The 23,405-nt window shown below is 45.6% G+C and overlaps 1 protein-coding gene across 6 annotated transcripts in view; it reads left to right on the forward strand.

The window, feature by feature from the left end:
* Positions 1-6,677: 6,677 nt before the first annotated feature.
* The window catches only part of KAT2B (lysine acetyltransferase 2B), a 221,346-nt gene continuing 204,618 nt past the window's right edge, over positions 6,678-23,405 (forward strand). For all 6 annotated transcript variants that reach the window (XR_011556813.1, XM_070727254.1, XM_070727259.1 and 3 more), the window contains exon 1: positions 6,678-7,651. Coding sequence is in view for 5 of the 6 variants with exons in the window: in XM_070727254.1 (XP_070583355.1) it covers positions 6,953-7,651 (699 nt within the window). In the remaining variant the exon portion in view is untranslated. The remainder of the gene's footprint in view (positions 7,652-23,405) is intronic.

Genomic DNA, 23,405 nt, shown 5'->3' on the forward strand with positions numbered 1-23,405 from the left:
TGGCCAAATCTATAACTGAACCCATACCATTGGGTTTACAACCCCTAGTGATTACAGAAAAGGAAGTGAAAGATCTATTTCACAGACAGAAGCCTGAAAAAGTACCAGGCCCTGATAAGATAACTTCCTCTTGCTTAAAAGTCTTTGCTGACTAATTGGCCCCCATCTTCACCCAAATCTTCAACAAATCACTAGAGTTGTGCTATGTTCCTTCCTGCTTCAAATGCTCTACTATCATCCCAGTGCCGAAGAAGCCCTCCATCTAGGAACTGAATGACTACAGTCCAGTTGCTCTAACATCTGTAGTTATGAAAACCTTGTGATGTCCCATTTGAAAACCATCACGGATTCACTGTTAGACCCTCCTGCAATTTGCATATCAAGCAAATAGATTGACAGATGATGCTATTAATATTGCTCTACACTACATCCTACAACATCTTGAATCTCCAATGACTTAAGCTAGGGTCCTCTTTGTAGACTTTAGTTCAGCATTCAACACTATCATACCGCACATTCTCTTAATCAAACTAAATCAGTCCCTGAACAAAAGCGGATAAGTGGATCACAAGCTTCCTAACAGACAGGAAGTAGCAGGTGAAGCTAGGAAAAACCACATCAGATACTTGTACAATTAGCACAGCGCCCCGCCCCCCAAGGCTGTGCACTCTCTCCACTTCTCTCTATACACCAATGACTAATCTCAAATGATCCATCTGTTAAACTACTGAAGTTTGCAGATGATACAACAGTGGTTGGACTCATTCGAGACAATGGTGAATCTGCATATAGACGGGAGGTTGAACAACTAACCTTGTGGTGTGACCAGAACAATCTAGAACTGAATACACTCAAAACTGTAAAAATGGTGGTAGACTTTAGGAGAAATCCTTCCACTTCTCAAAATACTAGACAACACAATATCAACAGTAGAGACCTTCCAATTTCTAGGTTCTATCAAGGAGCTGCTGATACAGCTCTACAGAGGAATCATTGAGTCTGTCATCTGCACCTCTATAATTGTCTGGTTTGGTTCTGCAACCCAACAAAACCGACACAGACTTCAGAGGATAATCAGAACTGCAGAAAAAACAATTGCTGCCAACCTGCCTTCCACTGAGGACCTGTATACTGCACGAGTCAAAAAGAGGGTGGTGAAAATATTTACTGACCCCTCAGATCCTGGACACAAATTGTTTCATCTCCTACCTTCAAAACATCACTACAAAGCACTGCACACCAAGAGAACTAGACACAAAGAACAGTTTTTTCCCGAACGCCATCACTCTGCTAAAAAAAATAATTCCCTCAACATTGTCAAACTATTTACTAAGTCTGCAGTACTATTACTACTAGTTTTTTCTCATCATTCCTATCATCCTTTTCTTCTCACGTAGGACTGTGTGATTGTACCTTGTTGCTTGTATCCTAAATTTTTTATTAATATTGATTGTTCTTCATTGCCTATTTGACCCCCTATGACAATCATTAAGTGTTGTACCACATGATTCTTTTCAAATGTATCTTTTTGTTTTATTTACACTGAGAGCATATGCACCAGGACGAATTCCTTGTGTGTCCAATCACACTTGACCAATAAATAATTATATTCTATTCTATTCCATTCTATTCTATTTGTTAATAGGATGTTACATCCAGCTTAAATCAGTTTTCCAGATCTATTGCCATTAGTGGGATGTGAAATTGCTTACAACTGCCAAATGAATTGATTAAATGTTGGATTTAGGCTGGAAAGACTGAGGTTCAAACTCCTGTTCAATCATGTTGTTTAATAAGTAATTTGAGCCTCTTACTTTCTGTCCAGGCATTTGCCAGGAGTCAATATAGTAGGACTTGAATACACACATGCACACGCACACACAGAGGGGGAGAGAGAGAGAAAGAAAGAAAGATTCTTAGTTATTGTGGGGAAGAATTAAGCGCCATGTTAGCTGCTTAGTTTATTGATCCTCTTTCAAACAAAGGTGACAAAAAGATGCCAAAATGAATAAGATTAAGGTTTGAATTTACACTAAGTATTTTATATTAGATCACAGCAAAGCCTTCTATAGATATAACAACATAGTGTATGACCGGTACTAGTTGAATTGATTACATTAAGGGTTATAATGGTTGCCTTTGAATCATCCTCAACTCCTAGTGACTGCCTGAATTTATCCTTAAAGGTTTTGTGGTGAGATTTTGGATTTATCCTAGCTTTCTTCTTGCAAGGTTTGAGAATAAATAACTGGCCCAAAATGATCCAGCTGATTTTATGCCTAAAACTGGACTAGAATTACGATCTCCTGATTTGCAGCTCAGTACCTTAGCGTGCAATTGAAAAGGCTGAAATTCATTTTTAGGAATGTTTGCTCTGGAGCAAACTGTCTTGTTATTCGAGACAAATAGTTAACAACCCCAAAGGGAACTTTTATGTTGTACCATCATTTAGGATTATTTTTTCCTAAAATAGTTTGATAAGTACCAAAATCTTTTGGTTTCATATGGAAAGACTTTCCATAGTACAGTGGTAACTCTACCTAAGAACGCCTCTTCTTAAGAACTTTTCTAGATAAAAACTGGGTGTTCAAGTTTTTTTGCCTCTTCTTAAGAACCGTTTCTTTTCTCTGGGTGCATGGAGAGGAAATAAACCACTGTGGTGACTCCCTCGCGCTGCCTCCCGGAGCATCTGGGGCAAAGGTAAAAGGGGGCGCTTCACCCCGGCTGGATCAACTTGACTTCAGCCAAACCGAGGAGTCATCAGTGGCTACAAAGCGAGCGAGCGAGCGAGAGGAGAGGGGAGCCCTTCAGCATGGGAACTAAGAGGAAGCAGGTAGCAGCAGCAGCAGCAGCCGCCTTTCGGTCAAAGGAGCGGGAGGGTTTCTCTCTTTGGCACAGTGTAGGAGAGGCAGCCTCGGGCTGGGTGTATGGGAGGCGTGTGCTCCTCCTTGCTGCCTCAGAGTCCCTCTTTTTTTTTTAAGCCTTAAAGTCTTGGATTTTTTTTTATTCCCCTCATCTCACCTTCTTCCTTTGACAGCGACTGTCTTCCTCCTCCTCCGCCCACACAAATTCAGAGCTTTTATTTCTTTCCTAATGGGTTTGCACACATTATTTGCTTTTACAGTAATACCTCGTCTTAGGAACTTAATTGATTCCGGGACGAGGTTCGTAAGGTGAAAAGTTCGTAAGGTGAAACAATGTTTCCCATAGGAATCAATGGGAAAATGAATAATGTGTGCAAGCCCAAAACTCACCTCTTTTGCCCATTACTGCCAACATTCGGATCCTTGTTCAGGGCGGGGGGCAGAGGGGTGTGTGGACGTGACATTCTCGGCCCTGCTGCTGCTTTTTAAAGGGAAACTGCCACCGCCACTATCCTCTTGTCCTGGCCAGATGGATGGAACCCACCGGAACGTGGCAGCCCCACCCTTTGGGAGGGCAGGACTGGAGCAGAGGGGTGGCTGCGGGAGGCCCCCTGCATCGTTTGGGGGCTCAGTGCCAGAGCTGTCAGCAAAGGGGCTGGCTCAGCAAAAGGACTGAGGTTTTCACCGAGCGTTTTGGGAACGCCTGCCCCACCTCTCCTGCAGTCCCTTCGCTGACAGCCCTGGACGAAAGTGCTCCCAGTGAAGGGGCTGCAAGAGAGGTGGGGCAGGCGTTCCGGAAGCATTCGGAGAAAGCGCTCCCAGCAAAGCGGCTGTGAGAGCGCTTTCTCTGAGCGCTTTGGGAACGCCTGCTCCGCCACTCCTGCAGTCCCTTCGCTGACAGCCTTGGACGAAAGCACTCCCAGCGAAGGGGCTGCAAGAGGGGTGGGGCGAGCGTTCCCAAAGTGCTTGGAGAAAGCGCCCCGCCCCTCTCCCAGCCCCTTCGCCGGGAGCGCTGTCAGCTAAGGGGCTGTGAGAGGGATGCTTGAAGCTGCCCACCAGGATCCTCACTAGCGGCCAGAGAAGCCGCAGCTGTCACTGCTAAGGGAGGAGCCATGCCCCAAGGCAGGAGGTAGAGGAGAAAGCTGGAGAGAGGGGCGGATTGGGCGGGCGGGGGCAGCGGCGGTAGGCCAAGGGTGCGAGGGGGCCAGAGGTAGGCGAGGGGGCCCAGATTCCCGCGCCCGTACATGGCCTCCTTCCCCGCCGAGCCTCCCGGCTGCAGAGGAGGCACGAAAACTTTTACAAACTTTAGAGCCCGGCGCGGCTCCTCCCACAGCGGTGGTTGCAGCAGCGGTGGCAGCTGTGGCTTCTCCTCCTCTGAGCAGGCGGCGGCTCCTAAGCGGGCTCCTGGTTCAGGTGTGGCTCTCCCCCCCCCCCCCCGTGGAATCCCAGGTGGGGCTGTAATCAAATGGGAAATCCCAGCGGTGACAGTCACAAGGCAGGGGAATCCCTGCGGGAGTCAGAGATCACACTCGCAGTACAAGAGCGCATGCGCAGTAAGAGAGCACACTCACCCGGGCTCAGGTTCATAAAACAAAAATGGTTCTTAAGACAAGGCAAACAAATCATAAACCCTGGGTTCGTATCACGAAAAGTTTGTATGAAATGGCGTTCAGAAGATGAGGTATTACTGTACATTGATTCCTATGGAAAAAATTGCTTCTGCTTACAAACCTTTCTACTTAAGAACCTGGTCAGGGAACAAATTAAGTTCTTAAGTCGAGGTATCACTTTATTTGTAAGTGATTGCTGTGGAAGTGTTGAATATGGTATAGAAATCTTTAAATAAACAGTAGGAGACATACCTTTTGCTAGGCCTTGTTCTTTTTTAACGTAAACTTTATTAAAGTTCTACATGTAAAATAAACATGAAACACAATACAGAAATGAATATAGAAAAAAGAACCTGCAAAACTAAACCTCTAACTTATAAAAACACACAGCCCTAATATAAATTGAATTTTAAAAGGCCATTGTATTCAACTGTTGTAAAGTCTTGGAACCCCTTTAAAGGCAGTTTTGAGACAAATCACTGTGGACCAATTGTTTATTGCTGCATGCATTATCATCTGGGAAGCATATATATCACTGGTAGGGCAAGGGCCAATAGAAAACAATGGAGCAAAAAGTCGATGAAATAGATAATCTAATAAGAGTTGCTTTGGTTTAGTTGTCATCTTAATGATATCTCCTCCAGCAAATCATTTTAGTGAATGGGCTGACTTTGTTAGCTAGAGAGCTGGTTTTCTCCAACATACACCTCACCTCTTTCTCAAGATTTTAAAATAGTTGTTTGGGAAGAAGGTGAAGCAAGATGTTTTTTCATTGCCAGCTACCTTTCCCTTCCTGAAGTTTTAACCAGTTTAACTTCTTTAATCCAAACCAATGGCTGTTGAAACACCTCTCAGGTGCCTCTTCAGCATTTACTTTCAATAGGTGTGCAAGCTTGCTTTCTAACCCAAAAACATTTTCAGAAATGTAATGTTTGAGGAATGAACGATCAGTGAACTTCCTTTTATCCTAAAGACATTTCTAGTCTGTGCTCTTTGGAATAACGTGACCAGACATCCCACTTTCAGCGGGACAGTCATGCTTTTTCATCCTTTGTCCTGCATCCTTAGAAAAATGTCCCGCTTTTTTTTCTCTCAGCCAGCCCCCTTGGGAAGAGGCTGGAGGGAGGGAATTCCGGGCTCTCCGCTGCTACCTCGCCCTCCCCACCCCTAACCCAGCTTGGCCAGAGGTCTCTGCGCGGACTTCAGTCCAGTTGTGCCCCTGCCCCACCCCTGGATGGGCCCAGTCATGTCTTGGTGCTGCAGCCCTGCAGAAGAGGGAACGGCGGGTGGGAGGATTTGCCACAACCCGGGAGGAGCTTAAGGGCCGGCCGGGCCTCTGCTGGCTGCTCTTCCTTCCCAGCCCCCCCCCCCCCACTCCAAAGAGGAAGGCCAACTGCGTGGGTGAATAATGGGGCAGCGGAACTGGGAGGGTCATCCACATACACACATCCCATAGCTGGGCTTCTCAGTCGGTTTTGAGCTGGGGTGTGAAAGAGAAGCAGAGGAACTTGGAGGATGGGTCAGGGGGCTATCCGGGTCTGCTGGGCAGAGACTCCCACAGGAGAAGGGAAGCACTTGCTGGGCCTTCAAACCCGCTTCATCTCTCTGCCTCCTCTCCCGTCTTCACCTCCACCTGGGCACTATTTGGGCAGAGAAGAGAGAGAAGAGAGGAAGAGAGAGAAAGAAAGGGAGTGAAAGAGAAAGAGAATGGGAGGGAGAAAAAGAGAGAGGGAGGTAAGGAGGGAGAAAGACAGGGAGGAAGGAAGAGAGAAAGAAAGAAAGAAAGAAAGAAAGAAAGAAAGAAAGAAAGAGAGAGACAAAGAGGAAGGGAGATTTTTTTTTTTTTGGCTAAACTTTTTTTACACCCCCCCCCCCCCAAATAGTGTCCCTCTTTCCCAATGTTAAAATCTGGTCACTTTACTTTGGAAGCAAGAGTGAGTCCAAAAGGTAAATTAGGTAGCCGGGAGCGCATGTATGGCTGTCACCACTAAAGTACTTGGCCTGTGCCCAAGGGTGGAAACGGGCGCGAGGCAGCTGTTATCACCAGAGGGCCTCAATCCAGAGCTCCAGAGGCCTTTAAAATCTGCTGCGGGCTAGGATCGCCCCTTTCTCTACCTTTTGAGGAAGTGGCACGCATCTAAGGAACTTCTCACTTTCGCCTCCGAGTGGTAGTTTTTACACAGCAAACATGCGGGCACGCGCCCGCGCTCACGAGCTCTGTGAGATGGCAATGCCGGAGATTTATTGCGGCATAAGCTGGTATCTCACGGCACATTTAAAGTCCTTGTAGTCACGATTCCAGAAGACGGATTTCCTGGCAATTTGGGGCAGCCTGGATTCTGTAACGGAGGGGCTTTCATCAACCAGACCCACTCCATTCTACCATGCCATCCTAGCCCCGTCCTCCGCAAGACGACCTTTGGACATGGGCGCCGCGCGCAGGACAGAGAAGTACGATGCCCGTCCTAGAGCGCAAAAATGGACTCTCGAAGATTACATGGCTGCGAATATGCTGCTAAGGGAGAGCTGTTGGAGGCGCCACTGTTTTGGAATCTAAACAAGGGAGGTCTAGGCCGTCTCTGCAGCTGGATCTGTCCGCCACAAGCTGCAAGAAACGTCTGTCTCTGCCTCACTGTTTCCTTAACAGGCGCCTCGCCTCCGCCTTCTCTTCCCCAGCAGGAACCGCCCGCGGTGTGGCCTATCCCCTCCCTTCTTGGGAGCAGCCAGCGGCTGCAAAGCGGGGAAAGGGGAGGGTCCAGAACGTTCGACGGGCGCGCTGAACCGGGCACGGAACAGGGCTGGCATCGGTCACAACAGAGTCCAGCCTCCCGCCGCCCGCGCCGCTGCGGCATGTCTGACGCTGGTGCAGCCGGGCTTGGAGCTACCGCTGCAACGGCAGCAGGAGCAAGCCTTGGGGGCAACGGTGGCGGGGCCGGAGCGCTGCAGCAAGGTTCCCCCGCCGCTGGAGGATTGCCTGTTTGTGGTCCCGCCCGAGCTGTTATCGCTGCTGCCGCAGCTGCTACTGCTGAGAGTCCTGGAGGAGGCGGCAGTGGAGGTGATAGTAGCAACGGCGATGGGGGCCTCGGCTCGGCTCGTATCGGGGGGAAAAAGGCACAGCTTCGCTCTGCACCTCGCGCTAAGAAGCTAGAGAAACTGGGAGTTTACTCTGCCTGCAAGGTACCCAGCCAGTCCTAGGGTTGGGGAGAAAAACAAACAAGATTAAGGGATTGCATCGACGTCCAGGTGGCCGCACTTGCTGCTTGTCCTTAGGGGGCGCCCAAAGATATAGCTCTTGCAGTTTATAGTTGTCGTCAGAAGGGGAGGCACGGGAGTAGTTCGCTGGGACTGCAGCCGGTGCCTTTAGACTCTAAAACGCAGTGGTTGACACGGTGGTCATTTTCAGGGTACCCGTGTACGGTTTCCCGCCGGACTTCCTATTGGTATTTAGCATGACAATTGGAAAATTATTTTTCCACTCAATTATTCGTGTGTACTTGTGTGGTTTATAAGGAGCAATTCTGATTATTTATTGCATACATTCGTCATTCTAATTTGCGCTACAAAATCATATGTTGCATCAATTGGAGTTCTATGTACAAAATACAATATTACACAAAATACCGTGTGCAAAATAGCAGATGTCAAATTTCAAATAGCTTGAAAATGAAACTCCTAGAAATTTTTCTTGTATGAAACACGAATATTTAAGGTAAAAACTTTTTAGTGTTGGTCACATCTTCACTAAATCTTTGCTTGATTTGTTTCAACTCTGGCAAGATTCAGAAGATGCTAAAATTTAGCCCAGATAACAATTGTCAAAAATTAATTCCCCTTTCCTTTGTTCAACTGCTCAGTGGAGACACCTTTGGTTACCTCTGTAATCTCTGAACAGCAGTATTTTTCTGGCTTTATTTATCTTTCTCTGTCTTTGTTTTGTTTTTGGTCTCTGTAAAGCTTAGCTCAGTTTCTTCACTTGAATCTTTTGTCATTCCATGTGGCTCATTTCTTCGCTGCTGCTTTTGAATAAGTTTCTCCAACTGCTATCCTTCAAATGAGTTCTGATAATTACAATCACAAAGACTGAGAATAAAGGAAATTGCATCTTACAAATCTAGATGGCATCAAGCTAGGAAGGTTACCTGCTCCTCTCTGTATTTTTAGCACCACTGATTTCTATCGAAGTTGTTTTTCCTCTTTGTATCTACTAGTTTACAATCCTACATCAATCTGATTTTTAAGGTCCATCTGCATATTCCTAGTGATATTTTTTGCAGAAGTGTTTTTAACATATGTGTGCATTAAGAGCACATGTTTGTACAGATCCGCTCCTGTTTTTTGCAGGACTAAGAAAATAAACTATTTTGGCAGCAGCCATAAAAAGATACATTGCTGAAACTAGGCAGAACATCAGTGAAAAGTAACACAGAGAGTGAAGAAAACTTTATGCCAGTTTTGGATTTTGTTATGTTATTGGCTTGGTAAAATGCTGCTCCAATTGCTTCTCCGTACTGAAGGAGTGGGTCCAGCAGTCACGTGGGTTGCTCGCTGTCCAATCCGCAGAGGACCGAGCCTAGTCTTTAAAAAGCCTGCTGGATCCACCCCTTCCCCAGAATTTGCTCGGTCCTGCTATCCAGCAGGACATGTGGTGGCTCGCTCCTCTCTAAAACACCTTCCCTTCATTCCTTCTGCAATCAGATAAGTAAAAATTCCTTTTGCCTTTTTACTTTAAGCTTGCCTGGTTTTAGTGCCAGCCTTACTGGGCTTGGCGTCAAGGGAGAAGCTGCGGCGCGACTATTGCTGCTTTCTCCAAAGCGCCCTGCTCGTGCTGCTGCCGGATTGTATTTTATTAACAAATCTAATCAGCCAGGAGGTTTACCGGCAAGCGAAGGAATTGTTTTAAAAAGGGGCTTTTATCCTCCTGCAGAGTGGGACTGTTATTGTCCCCCGGACTTAGTCTTCCCTCCGTTTTTGCAAAAATGTCGGAGCGGTTTATTATGGCGCGAAGGCCCTCAGCGCCCAGTAATTCCGGCACTTGTGGATCACCCACACGAGTCCCGCCTGGCGCCGTCAAGTCCGCCGCTTGGCCCTGGAGTAAGCTGTGAGACACTCAGGCCTTTTCTCCCTGGCTAGGCCTCCAAACCAGTGTGCCTTGGTTTACTTGTTAAGGTTAGCGAGGCCTGCCCCTCTGTACTCACTGGCACGAACTCTGGTACTGGCCAGATTGACTTTGAGCTGCAGATGCTCCTGCCCCTTCCTCTTGGGAATGTTGCCCTTTAGAGCTTCTCCCCTCTATTCTTGGCTCACGTCTTGTACCTGTAATTTGTTCAGGCCATGACTTCGTTTCCCAAGAGAGGCACTTCAAAAGGTCCCAGAGAGGTTAGGCCTACTGGCGATGAAATTGAAAATATCTCCCAGGCCAATTCCTTCTCTTCCTCCGGAGCCCCTTTAGTGGCTAGACCCACCAGAGCTGAAAAGAGAAGGGACCAAGCTCTGCAAAGGATGCACGAGAAATCGGCTAAACGGTTAAAAGTACAGGCCCAAGTGCACGTTAGCCCGGACCCTCCAGAGGCTTCTAAACTTCCTCCCTCTGGTGTCCCTGTGCTTTCTCTGGATGAGCCAAACCTAAACAGACGCCATCTAAACAGATGCCAAGCTTTCAGCTATCAATGTGCCTTCTTTCTCTCGCCCCCCTCCAAGCGCCCCTAGGCCCGTGAGTTCTTTCTCATCCTACAGAATTCCAGAGCCTGAAGACTCGGATTCCTCTCAGGATAAGAATGAGGATATGGATGTAGAGGACAGGGATGACCCATTCCAATGCCTGTCAGAGAAGGAGGAATCACAAATCAAGATTCTAACTCCTGCGGCAATTTTTTCAGCCCAATTCTTCAAATCTCTTCTATTCAAGGCAAGACTGGCCACAGGCTTGGCTGGTCAAGATAAACAATCTGCTCCTTCCACAGATCCACCTGAGGAAAACCTGCCATACCTTATGGAGGAACAGGAAGACAATGAGGTCATCCCCATGCCAAAATTGTTCAAAGATGCTCTGCTCAAGCAGTGGGACCACCCGGCCTTCAGCTTCAATCCCACAAATAAAGACAAGAAGTTATATGAGCTTTCTCCATCTTATGAAGATATTCTTGTCTGTCCCAAAGCTGATGAACCAGTAAAAACTCTACACTCTGCAGCGGCTATGCCTGGTGAAGCAGAGGAGGTGTTAAAACTCGAAGACAAACACCTAGAGCAAATGCTCAAAAGGTGTTTCTTAGCGGGTACCTGGGCTATCAAGAGTGCAGCAGCAGCATCTTTCTTCTCTAGAGCTATTCTCTTATGGCTTCAACAGCTCCAGCAGCATATTCCCCCTGATGATCTATGGGGCCAACAGGACTTCAATAAGGTTTTTGCAGCGGTCCAATACATAGTGGATGCTGCCTTGCAATCATCGAGATTTGCAGCAAGGTCAGTAGCGGCCTCAACGACAGCCAGAAGACCTCTATGGCTCCGCCCTTGGCAGGCGGGAGTGAGGCAAAAATGGTAGCTAGCCATGGGTCCTTTGAAGCGCGACTTTCTATTTGGTGACCTCTTGAACCCCCTTCTCACTGAAACCGCTGACAAAAAGAAGGCTTTGGGGCCCACCAACAAGAAGGCCACCAAAACTCAACTTTTTTGACGTCCCACGGTAGCATTCCTGGTGGCGATAACATCTGCCCGACACATTTCAGAATTGGTAGCCCTATCCATTCGGCAGGATCTATGCCAGTTCCATAAGGATAAAATAGTCCTGCGCCTGGACCCCACCTTTCTACCCAAGGTCAGTTCCATGTTCCACAGATCCCAGGTCATTGTGTTGCCTTCATTTTGTTCCAATTAGAACCATCAGTTTGCGGTCAGATGGCACACCTTAGATCTCACCAGAGCGCTGAGAATCTATATCCAATGGACAAGACCCATCCAGAGGTCAGAAGCCCTATTCGTAGTCTACCATCCCAGATCCCTGGGTTCCAAGGTATCCTCAACCGTAATAGGCTGTTGGATCCGAGGGACTATCTCAAAGGTTTATGAGTCAGCTTCCCTCAGCATACCCAGAGGTATCACAGCACACTCCACAAGAAGTGCAGCCACATCTGCCACATGGGCAACTCAAACTCCATTGGAAGAAGTCTGCAAAGCAGCCACTTGGGCCTCTCCAAACTCTTTCATTAGGCATTACAAAATTGACTCTTACGCTTCAGCGGATGCTGCCTTCGGCAGAAGAGTGCTCCAATCCATTATCTCTCACGATAGCAAACTAATCCCTCCCAAGGGATTCATCTATTGGGTATGTCCCACGTGACTGCTGGACCCGCTTCTTCAGTACGGAGAATAGGCATTGATCACTTACCTGAACGCCTCTTCTCGTACACTGAGTGAGTACAGCAGTCACTTCCCTCCCTTCCCCCCCCCCTATTCTAACTGGTTATATCTTAGCCTGTATTTTTCCTATCATGAGAGTTGAGCACTATTTGAGCCACCACACTTGAGCCTAAGTCTACGGATTTGCAAATTCTGGGGAAGGGGCGGATCCAGCAGGCTTTTTAAAGACTAGGCTCGGTCCTCTGCGGATTGGACAGCGAGCAACCCACGTGACTGCTGTACCCGCTCAACGTACGAGAAGAGGCGTTCAGGTAAGCGATCAACGCCTATTCTCATGTAAACATCAAATTAGGCACAAAATAAAAGTCTGCTTTAAACAGTCATTGTTAAGAGATAAGCAATTCTGCTTCCTGATGTTTTTATTTTAATTTTTTGCAGTAGGGGTTGGGTTGCAAGAAAGCCATTCCAGCTTTCCCTATTGAGTAGTGTAATGCCAGTGAATGTGAGAGAAGAGGAGAATAAATGAGATACTTGGATTGGAGACAAGTAGTTATAGCTCCTGTTCACTCACTTCCTTCTGCCAAATCTTGGCAACAGAGCCTTTGTTTTGACAGGATGGTAGCAGAAGGAGGTGGGGATTGCGCATAGGTTTTGCAACCTATGACTGACAAGAACTCTGACAAACGCACACAAAAGTGGATTACCAATTGTGTGAGGTTAGAAAGAGCACAACAGCCTGGAAACACATTGAAAGGATTTTTTCCTCTCTGTTTATATCAATATTGCAAAAGGTAGCTGGGGGAAACGCCAGACAGAGGCTTATTTTTTCTATTACAGTTTCTGAATAAATTTTGCTCATTGTGTGGATTCTCTCCCTTTCTATTTTAATTTTTTAGTACCTTGTACTATGTAGGTCTGAGTGGTAGTGACAGGCATAATGCCATTCTAGACAGTTCAGTTCAATGTGAATTTGAATTTTTATCTTCCAGTGCTCTAGTTCAGTGTTTCCCAACCTTTTTTGAGCCGCGGCACATTATTCATATTTTCAAAATCCTGGGGAACATTGAAAGGGGGGGGGGCGGGCTAAAGAAAAGTTTGGACAAAAAAAACCCTCTCTCTTCCTCCCTTTTGCTCTATTTCTCCCTCTTTCTCTCTTTTCCTTCCTTCCCTTCTTTCTCTCTCTCCATCTTTCTTTCTTTCTTCCTCTCTTTTTTGCTCTCTTTCTCTCTCCCTCCTTCCCTTCCTCTATGTCTTTCTCTCTCCCTTGCTCTCTCTCTCTTGCTATCTCTTTCTTGCTTTTTTCTCTTTCTTGCTCTCTCTCTCTTTCAATGTCTCTTGCTATATGTCTCTTTCTTTCTCTTTGCCTCTCTTGCTATCTCTCTTTCTTTCTCTCTTGCTATGTCTCTCTTTCTCTTTCTCTCTCTCTCTCTGCCTCTCTTGCTAAGTCTCTTTTTCTCTTGCTATGTCTCTCTTTCTTTTTCTTTCTCTCTGCCTCTCTTGCTATGTCTCTCTTTCTCTCTCTCTTTCTCTATCTCTCTTTCTCTGCCTCTCTTGCTGTCTCTTTCTCGCTCTGTCTCTCTCTGCCTCTCTTGCTATGTCTCTCTTTCTCTCTCTCTCTGCCTCTCTTATATGTCTCTCTTTCTCTCTCTCTCTCAGCTGACTGCAAGCGGGAGCCCTGACGGCGGCAGCTGGATGTGCTGCTGGACACTGTATATGCCAGGCCCGCAGCGCCAGCATGTACGATGTCCAGCAGCACGTCCAACCGCCACTGTCAGGGCTCCCGCTTGCAGTCAGCTGAGAGAGAGAGAGCTCCCTCTCGCCACCGCCTGGAGCTCCCTCTCGCCGCCATCTCTCCGCGACTGCCTGCGGCCGCTGCAGCCACCCCCACCCCCACTCCCACCGCCAGTGCCCTCTCGCCGGGCCACAAAGGACACTTGCCGCCGACGCCAGGGAAGCTCCAGCTGGGCGGGGCGCTGCCGGTGCCTCCGGCCTGGGGCTCCCACTCGCAGCTGTCCCCCGGCTCCTGCCTGATGCCGCGGTTTCTGGCGCTCTCCTGCTGGGCCCCAAAGAAGGAAGGCGGGAAAAAGGCGCGAAGAATGAAGCTCTCCTTCCTGCCTTCCTTCTTTGGGGCACAGCAGGAGAGCGCCGAAAACCGCGGCATCGAGCAGGAGCCGGGGGACAGCTGCGAGCGGGAGCTCCAGGTCAGCACCGGCAGCGCCCCGCCCAGCTGGAGCTTCCCTAGGCGCTTCGCGGCACACCTGACCGTGTCTCGCGGCACACTAGTGTGCCGCGGCACACCGGTTGGGAAACGCTGCTCTAGTTTATCTTCCGCCTACCAGACATCTGGAAACCAGCCCTCATTAACAAACGTATCCCAGCCATACAAACTGAAACCAGATTCAGAACAACACAGGACACTACCATCAATCACCTCCACCAGACCCAAACCCACACCCATCCCACAGACCAAATACAACCACCACCCAGAAGCCAAACTACAACAGGGCTCCCAATTGTTGCAGCCCCCTCTAACTTGCACACAAAGCAAACCGACAAACACCGTAAACACATGACCAGACCACAAACTCGCAGACAAACAAAAATTGTTACACTCCAGACACACATTACAAAACACCTAGTAGCCTGCAAGCTCCAACTACTCAGGATACCACCCCCAATCCACAAACATCAACTATTCAGCATACATCAATGACCCCAGGTGTTACCCCACTGACTCACCAGGAAGTTTCAACACAGCTTTCAGCTGCTGAGCCATCTTCACACCACACCCACCCACCAGTATTTATAGAGGGAAGGCAGCTCAGGTCTCCCTGTGTTCGCCCTAGAACAAGGACAGAAGCACCAACCTGAAGATGACGAGTGGGACCTTGTCGAAACCGCTAGAAATATCTCAATCCTACATGGGAAGAAACCCAAATATGCCAAGACCTTCATATGTATGTATGTATGTATGTATGTATGTATGTATGTATACATATGCACACATACTGTATATACTACTGCAAATCGGAATATTTTTCTTGTTCTATGTTATAATTCATTTAACTAACACTGGAAAAATCCATAATCATTAATATCTTTATAGATTCCAAAAAGTAGGAATGTAGCCAGGAAAAAGAAAAAAAAATCTTTTATTGCTTTCATGACAAGTAATGATTGTCCGCCAGAGTCTTATTATAAACAATCTTCATATTAGCCTAAAATGCAATAAACGGGGAAAGGTCCATGTTCATTAATGTTTCAACTCCTGAGTTACATCTCCAGAAGCCAAATTATTGTAATCATTTTTTCTGAACAAGAGGTGTCTAATGAATTTGCCAAAGCAAATTCATGTATTAATCTTTAAAATCAAAGGTTTTAAATAGGTATTAATCTTTAAAATCATTGACTTTAAAGATTAATACATGAATATATGAATTAATACATGAATATATGAGGATTACATTGTCCTGGGATCATGTGTTTTTTTATGAGCAAAGTCAATGGCTACCCAGATTCACCATGTTACTAAATGAATAATTGCAGAAATGTACTTAACTGTGGCAAGAAAAGTTATAAAATGGGACAATATTTATTTAACAAATGTTTCACTTAGCAACAGAAATTTTGGGCTAAATTGTGGTTGTGGGTCAAGGACACTGTATTGATATATGAATGAAATATACATTTTAAAAAACCAGCATTAAGTATACTGTACTGTATGTCTAATATGTAAGACAAAGAAAAAGGCAAAGTCCTTCCTTGTCAGATTACTTTCATGGGTGGTCATTGGAACGGCTGGGTTTCTCCCCTTGTGGATTACTTTTGCAGGCGTTCTTTGGAGCGCCATGTTTGTTTACCCATTGGATTACAAATATTCCTACATTTTTTGAATGAATTTATAACATTTGTTCTGCTCGACCGATTGAATTGAACAATGGCAGCAAAGAGACCACCTCCACATTCTACAAGTACACCACCGTCATCTTTGTTAAGTATTGGAGAAAAGCTGGATATAGCAGAAATTAAAATATGTTTCAAACTTTAAATAAAATGACTAATCTCATTGATTTCTTTGACTATGTCATAAAGGTGTTAGATGAAGGTGGTGCCGTGGATATTGCCTACCTGGACTTCAGCAAAGCCTTTGATACGGTTCCACATAAAGAGCTGATAGATAAATTAGTGAAGATTGGACTTAATCCCTGGATAGTTCAATGGATTTGCAGCTGGCTGAAGCGTAGACATCAGAGAGTTATTGTTAATGGCGAGTATTCTGAGCAGAGTCAGGTTACAAGCGGTGTGCCACAAGGATCTGTTCTGGGTCCTATTCTTTTTAATATATTTGTGAGTGACATAGGGGAAGGTTTGGTAGGGAAGGTTTGCCTATTTGCCGATGACTCTAAAGTGTGCAATAGGGTTGATATTCCTGGAGGCGTCTGTAATATGGTAAATGATTTAGCTTTACTAGATAAATGGTCTAAGCAATGGAAACTGCAGTTTAATGTTTCCAAATGTAAAATAATGCACTTGGGGAAAAGGAATCCTCAATCTGAGTATTGTATTGGCAGTTCAGTGTTGGCAAATACTTCAAAAGAAAAGGATTTAGGGGTAGTGATTTCTGACAGTCTCAAAATGGGTGAACAGTGCAGTCAGGCGGTAGGGAAAGCAAGTAGGATGCTTGGCTGCATAGCTAGAGGTATAACAAGCAGGAAGAGGGAGATTATGATCCCACTATATAGAATGATGGTGAGACCACATTTGGAATACTGTGTTCAGTTCTGGAGACCTCACCTACAAAAAGATATTGACAAAATTGAACGGGTCCAAAGACGGGCTACAAGAATGGTGGAAGGTCTTAAGCATAAAACGTATCAGGGAAGACTTAATGAACTCAATCTGTATAGTCTGGAGGACAGAAGGAAAAGGGGGGACATGATCGAAACATTTAAATATATTAAAGGGTTAAATAAGGTCCAGGAGGGAAGTGTTTTTAATAGGAAAGTGAACACAAGAACAAGGGGACACAATCTGAAGTTAGTTGGGGGAAAGATCAAAAGCAACATGAGAAAATATTATTTTACTGAAAGAGTAGTAGATCCTTGGAACAAACTTCCAGCAGATGTGGTAGATAAATCCACAGTAACTGAATTTAAACATGCCTGGGATAAACATATATCCATCCTAAGATAAAATACAGAAAATAGTATAAGGGCAGACTAGATGGACCATGAGGTCTTTTTCTGCCGTCAGACTTCTATGTTTCTATGTTTCTATGTTTCTAAAAGCTTTAAATCTCTCAAAGAGGAATTTTGCTCTGCAAAGGAAAATTTGAGTCAATTGAATGAGAACGTAAATCAAACAAAAGTAGAAATGAAAGAAATCATGGGAAAAAATGAGCAGTGTTTACAAAAGTGTGGGGTACCTCAGGGGTCGGTCCTCTCCCCCCCCCATCTATTTAATATCTACATGAAACCGCTGGGTGAGATCATCCAAGGGCATGGGGTGAGGTATCATCAGTATGCAGATAATACCCAGCTTTACATCTCCACCCCTTGTCCAGTCAGTGAAGCAGTGGAAGTGATGTGCCGGTGCCTGGAGGCTGTTGGGGCCTGGATGGGTGTCAACAAAAGATGATGTTCCAATGTCAGCTGTGGATCGAGGAGGACACCCAAGTTGCGAACCCTCTCTGAGGGGGTCAGTAGTTCCCCCCCAGGGTAATGGACGGACAGATGGAATTGTCCTTGGGAGGCAAGACCCACAGCCACTCCGTCTTATCAGGGTTGAGTTTGAGTTTGTTGACACCCATCCAGGCCCCAACAGCCTCCAGACACCGGCACATCACTTCCACTGCTTTGTTGACTGGACATGGGGTGGAGATGTATAACTTGCTCCGAATGTTTCTTTCCAGCCCTAACCAGGTGCTAACAATGTTCCCAGTTCTTACCCACTTGCAAGCTCTTTCATTGTTACTCTCCACAAAGAAGAATGTTTTCCAAGCCCTAAGTCTTTGCAGGGTTTTATCCATTGCTCTACTTGCTCAGACTGTTTCTTTCCAGGTGCTAATGATGTTCCCAGCTCTTACTGGCTTGTAAGCTCTTTCATTGTTACTCTCTCAGAATAAATTTTTTTAAAGCCCTTAACCAGGGATAAAATAATGTACTGAAGCTGACCAGACTAAGGATGCTAGCCATATGAATACCTGTTAAGCAGATTCATTTTCCTTCCCCAAAACTAAGGTGTTCTTATATTCTGGTGCATCTTATACTCCGAAAAATACGGTATATATATGTACAATATTTTATAGATGGCATAAGACACCAGAAAGATTAGCAAAAATGTTTAAGAATAAATCAATGACATTTTGGAAATGTAATCACTTACCAGGCTCTTTTTATCATGTGGTGGATATGCACGGAAGCCAAGAAATTTTGGAAAGAGATTCAACACTGAATACAGAAGATTCTGAAAAGGACTATTGAATTTGAACCAAAACTATTCTTATTAGGTAGTCTACCAGAAAATTTTAATAAAGTACAAATATATTTGATTGTACATGTAACAGCAACTAGAATAGCATATGCACAAAATTGGAAGCTGAATAAAATTCCAGATGAAAGAGAAATATTATGTAAGATTTTAGGTTGTGCTGAAATGAATAGACTTACTTTAAAACTTAAAGAAGGATGTGAGTAGTATAAGATATGGGGAAAGTTTTATGAATGGTCAAAAACTAAAAATAATTGAGAAATAATTTTCTTAATTCCTTTTGAAAGAATACATGATGATTTAATCTAAATTTACTAAAGACCAGGATGACGAAATAAGGTTTGGTGGCAGCAATGTATAATGAGAGATGAAAGGATTAAATTAGATATTGAGTTAAGATGTGTATGTTTTAATATAGATAGAAAAAGGGAATATAAGGGAATAGATTTTATAATATTGCTATCTGAGATGAAATATGTCTCATGTAGTTAATTTTAATTAATTTAGCAAAGAAGGGGATAAAAAGTATATATTAAAAGCATTGATAGGATTATTTTCTCTCTGAATTATTAATGTAACAAAGAAATATCATTTATTATTATTTTAGGTACTGATTTTATGTGGTATTTTTAACTGCTTATGTTTTTATTGTATGTTGGAGAAAAAAGAAAAGAAAATTTTATTCATCCCACCCCAAAAAAGAAAAAAAATAGCATTATTTTGGAAATGAAATTTGCAACAGTCCTTGATAAATGCAAATAGTATATAATGTATACCTTGAGTGCCTGTGTTTTAAGCAAAACATAATACAAACCATTTGAAGTAATTATTAATGTTGTCAGAAAATCTAATTTCTGATCACCCATCATCATAAAAAACCCCTGCTGGAGTTTTGCTGCTAATACTGTTTAGGTGTTAGCAGAACATTCTTCAAAACAAAGCCTCAACATAAGCTCTTGGAGGCATCTAAGATCGAGGCACTGGCACCAGCTTGACTTAATACTGACCAGGCATTCTAATTTTCCCAGTACAGTGATACCTCAAGATACGAACCCCTCGTCTTACGAACAACTCGTGATACGAACCCGGGGTTCAGAAAATTTTTGCCTCTTCTTATGAACTTTTTTCGAGTTACGAACCGGTGTTCGGAGACTGCTGGGGAGCCGCGCGGCTGTTTTAAAAGGTGACAGCCGGGCGGCGGGGCTTCCCAGCACCCTCCCGAACCCCGTGCCGCTTCCCATCTGTCTCCTGAAGCCGAACGGCAAAGCCGAACTTCCGCGTTCGGCTTCAGGAGACAGATGGGAAGCGGCACGGCTCTTTTAAAAGGTCGCAGCCGGCCTGGGGGGCTTCCCAGCACCCCCCGGGTTCAGGGTTCGGGAGGTTGCTGGGAAGCCCCTCAGCCCGGCGGTCACCTTTTAAAACAGCCGGGCGGCTTTCCAGCAGCCTCCCGAAGCCGAACAAACCCGAACTTCCGCGTTCGGCGTTCGGACGCTGCTGGAAAGTCCTACTTCTCCCCCCCAGCCAAAACCCCAAAGCCTGTTTGCTGCCACACGATTTAGCCAGGACAGGAGCAAAGTGACGTGGAGGAATGGGGAGCTGAAACCGGGCTGTTTCAGCTTTTCATCCCTTCACGTCACTTCGCCGCTAAATCGTGTGGCAGCAAACATGCTTTGGGGTTTTGGCTGGGGGGGAGAAGTAGGACCTTCCTAACTCCCTCCCCCCCAGCCAAACCCCCAAAGCATGTTTGCTGCCACACGATTTAGCGGCGAAGTGACATGGATGGATGGAAAGCTGAAACCGGGCTGTTTCAGCTTTCCATTCCTTCATGTCACTTCGCCGCTAAATCGTGTGGCAGCAAACAACCTTTGGGGATTTGGCTGGGGGGGAGAAGAAGTAGGACCTTCCTAACTCCATCCCCCCCAGCCAAACCCCCAAAGCATGTTTGCTGCCACACGATTTAGCGGCGAAGGGACGTGGATGGATGGAAAGCTGAAACCGGGCTGTTTCAACTTTCCATTCCTTCACGTCCCTTCGCTGCTAAATCGTGTGGCAGCAAACATGCTTTGGGGATTTGGCTGGGGGGAGAAGAAGTAGGACCTTCCTAACTCCCTCCCCGCCAGCCAAACCCCCAAAGTATGTTTGCTGCCACACGATTTAGTGGCGAAGTGACGTGAAGGGATGGAAAGCTGAAACAGCCCGGTTTCAGCTCCCCATTCCTCCACGTCACTTCGCTCCTGTCCTGGCTAAATCGTGTGGCAGCAAACAGGCTTTGGGGTTTTGGCTGGGGGGGAGGGAGTTAGGAAGGTCCTACTGCTTCCTCCCCCAGCCAAAAACACAAAGCCAGGCAGCCTCCAGCTGCCAAAGGAGCCTCCTGATTCTCCCCGCTTCTCTGTCCCGCTCATTACCGTGTCCGGCAGAAGCTGCTGCCTGATTGCTCTTAGCCGGCGGGATGCAAAGTGCTGGGGTGGGCAGGTGTCCTGACAGCCCCCCCACCCCAATGCGAGCGGCGGGGAGTCACCCATGGCCGGCAGAAGATCGCTCTTGCTGACCTGCTGCCTCGCGGGGAAGCCGGGCAAGAGCGATCTTCTGCCGGCCATGGGCGACTCCCCGCTGCTCGCCCATGGCCGGCAGAAGATTGCTCTTGCCCGGCTTCCCCGCGAGGCAGCAGGTCAGCATCCTCGGCGGGCGAGCGGCGGGGAAGCCGGCGGCTGTGGCAGCTGCTGCAAGAGGCTTCCCCGCCTCCTCAAAGCAGCCTCCCAAACCTGAACTTTCGCTGAGAAGCCCCGCCGCCCGGCTGTCACCTTTTAAAACAGCCGGGGGGCTTCTCAGCAGCCTCCCAACGCCGAAGCCCCCAGGCTGTTTTAAAAGGTGACAGCCGGGCGGCAGCGGTTTTTTGCGGGTTTTTTTTGTTGTTGCACGGATTAATTGACTTTACATTGTTTCCTATGGGAAACAATGTTTCGTCTTACGAACCTTTCGTGTTACGAACCTCCTCCTTGCACCAATTAAGTTCGTATCATGAGGTATTACTGTATTACAATCACTTGTAGTTATCAAGAGTGCTGACTGATACAGGCCACTCCTTGGTGTACAGCAGGATAAAACTGCAAACAAAGAGATTGCATCACTCAAAGAAGGAAGGAAGACCACAATCAACATCAGCAAGACCTGGAACTAGGTCAAAATGCAGGAATTTGCACATGTGTTGGAGGAAATGCTCCCAGCTGAAGCAAATGAGTCCAAAAGATGGGAATATTTCAAGAATGCTGTCCATAACACCGCCCTGTCAGTATTTGGTAAGAAGTTCAGAAAGCAGATTGGTTTGCAGCCCACTCAAAGAACAGAATAGAATTCTTTATTGCCCAAGTGTGATTGGACACACAAGGAATTTGTCTTGGTGCATGTGCTCTCAGTGTACATAAAAGAAAAAAGATACATTTGTCAAGAATCATGTGGTATACAACACTTAATGATTGTCATAGGGGTCAAATAAGCAATGAAGAAACAACCAATATTAATAAAAATCTTAGGATACAAGCAACAAGTTACAGTCATACAGTCCTAAGTGGGAGGAAAAGGATGATAGGAATAATGAGAAAAAACTAGTAGAAATAGAAGTGCAGACTTAGTAAAAAGTTGACAATTTTGAGGGAATTATTTGTTTAGCAGACTCATGGCTTTCGGGAAAACACTGTTTTTATGTCTAGTTCTCTTGGTGCGATGTTTTGAGGGTAGGAGTTGAAAAAAATTGTGTCTAGGATGTGATGGGTTAGTAAATATTTTCAGCGCCCTCCTTTTGACTCGTGCAGTATACAGGTCCTCAATGGAAGGCAGGTTGGCAGCAATTGTTTTTTCTACAATTCTGATACTCTGAAGTCTGTGTCGGTATTGTTGGGTTGCAGAACCCAACCAGACAGTTATAGAGTTGCAGATGACAGACTCAGTGATTCCTCTGTAGAACTGTATCAGCAGCTCCTTGGGCAGTTTGAGCTTCCTGAATTGGCGCAGAAAGAACAATCTTGTTATGCTTTTTTGATTATGTTTTTGATGTTACGTGACCATTTTAGGTCTTGAGATATGATAGAACCTAGAAATTGGAAGGTCCCTACTGTTGATACTGTGTTGTCTAGTATTGTGAGAAGTGGAAGGATGGAAGGTTTCGGTCACACCACAAGATTAGTTGTTCAGCCTCCTGTCTATATGCAGATTCATCATTGTCTTGAATGAGTCTGATCACCATTGTATTGTCTGCAAACTTCAGTAGTTTAACAGATGGATCGTTTGAGATGCAGTCATTGGTGTATAGAGAGAAGTGGTGAAAGTACACAGCCTTGGGGGGGCCCTATGCTAATAGTACATGTATCTGATGTGATTTTTCCTAGCTTCACCTGCTGCTTCCTGTCTGTTAGGAAGCTTGTGATCCACTTACAAGTGTATTCAGGTACCACTAGCTGATTTAGTTTGGTGAAGAGAATGTCCGGTATGATGGTGTTGAATGCTTAACTGAATTCTACAGAGATGACTCTAGCGTAGGCCATTGGAAATTCAAGATGTTGTAGGATGTAGTGTAGAGCCATATTAACAGTATCATCTGTCGATCTATTTGCTCGGTATGAAAATTGCAGGGGGGGGGGGTCTAACAGTGGATCCATGATGGTTTTCAAGTGGAACATCACTAGCCTTTCAAAGGTTTTCATAACTGCAGATGTTAGAGCAACTGGTCTGTAGTCATTCAGTTCCTTGATGGAGGGCTTCTTCCGCACTGGGATGATAGTAGAGCGTTTGAAGCAGGAAGGAACATAGCACAACTCTAGTGATTTGTTGAAGATTTGGGTGAAGATGGGGCCAATTGTTTAGCACAGACTTTTAAGCAAGAAGGAGTTATCTTTTCTGGTCCTGGTGCTTTTCCAGGCTTCTGTCTGTGAAATAGATCTTTCACCTCCTTTTCTGTGATCACTAGGGCTTGTAAACCCAATGGTATGGGTTAAGTACCTTTCAATAATTATACCAATAAATTGTATTTCAAAGTTGCTTTCTAAATATATAAGTATATAAATTTTCCCTTATGCAGTATATATCAAATATAGTT

The sequence above is a fragment of the Erythrolamprus reginae genome, chromosome Z (genome assembly GCF_031021105.1).
Source record: "Erythrolamprus reginae isolate rEryReg1 chromosome Z, rEryReg1.hap1, whole genome shotgun sequence".
In the NCBI taxonomy this organism is placed as follows: Eukaryota; Metazoa; Chordata; class Lepidosauria; order Squamata; family Dipsadidae; genus Erythrolamprus; species Erythrolamprus reginae.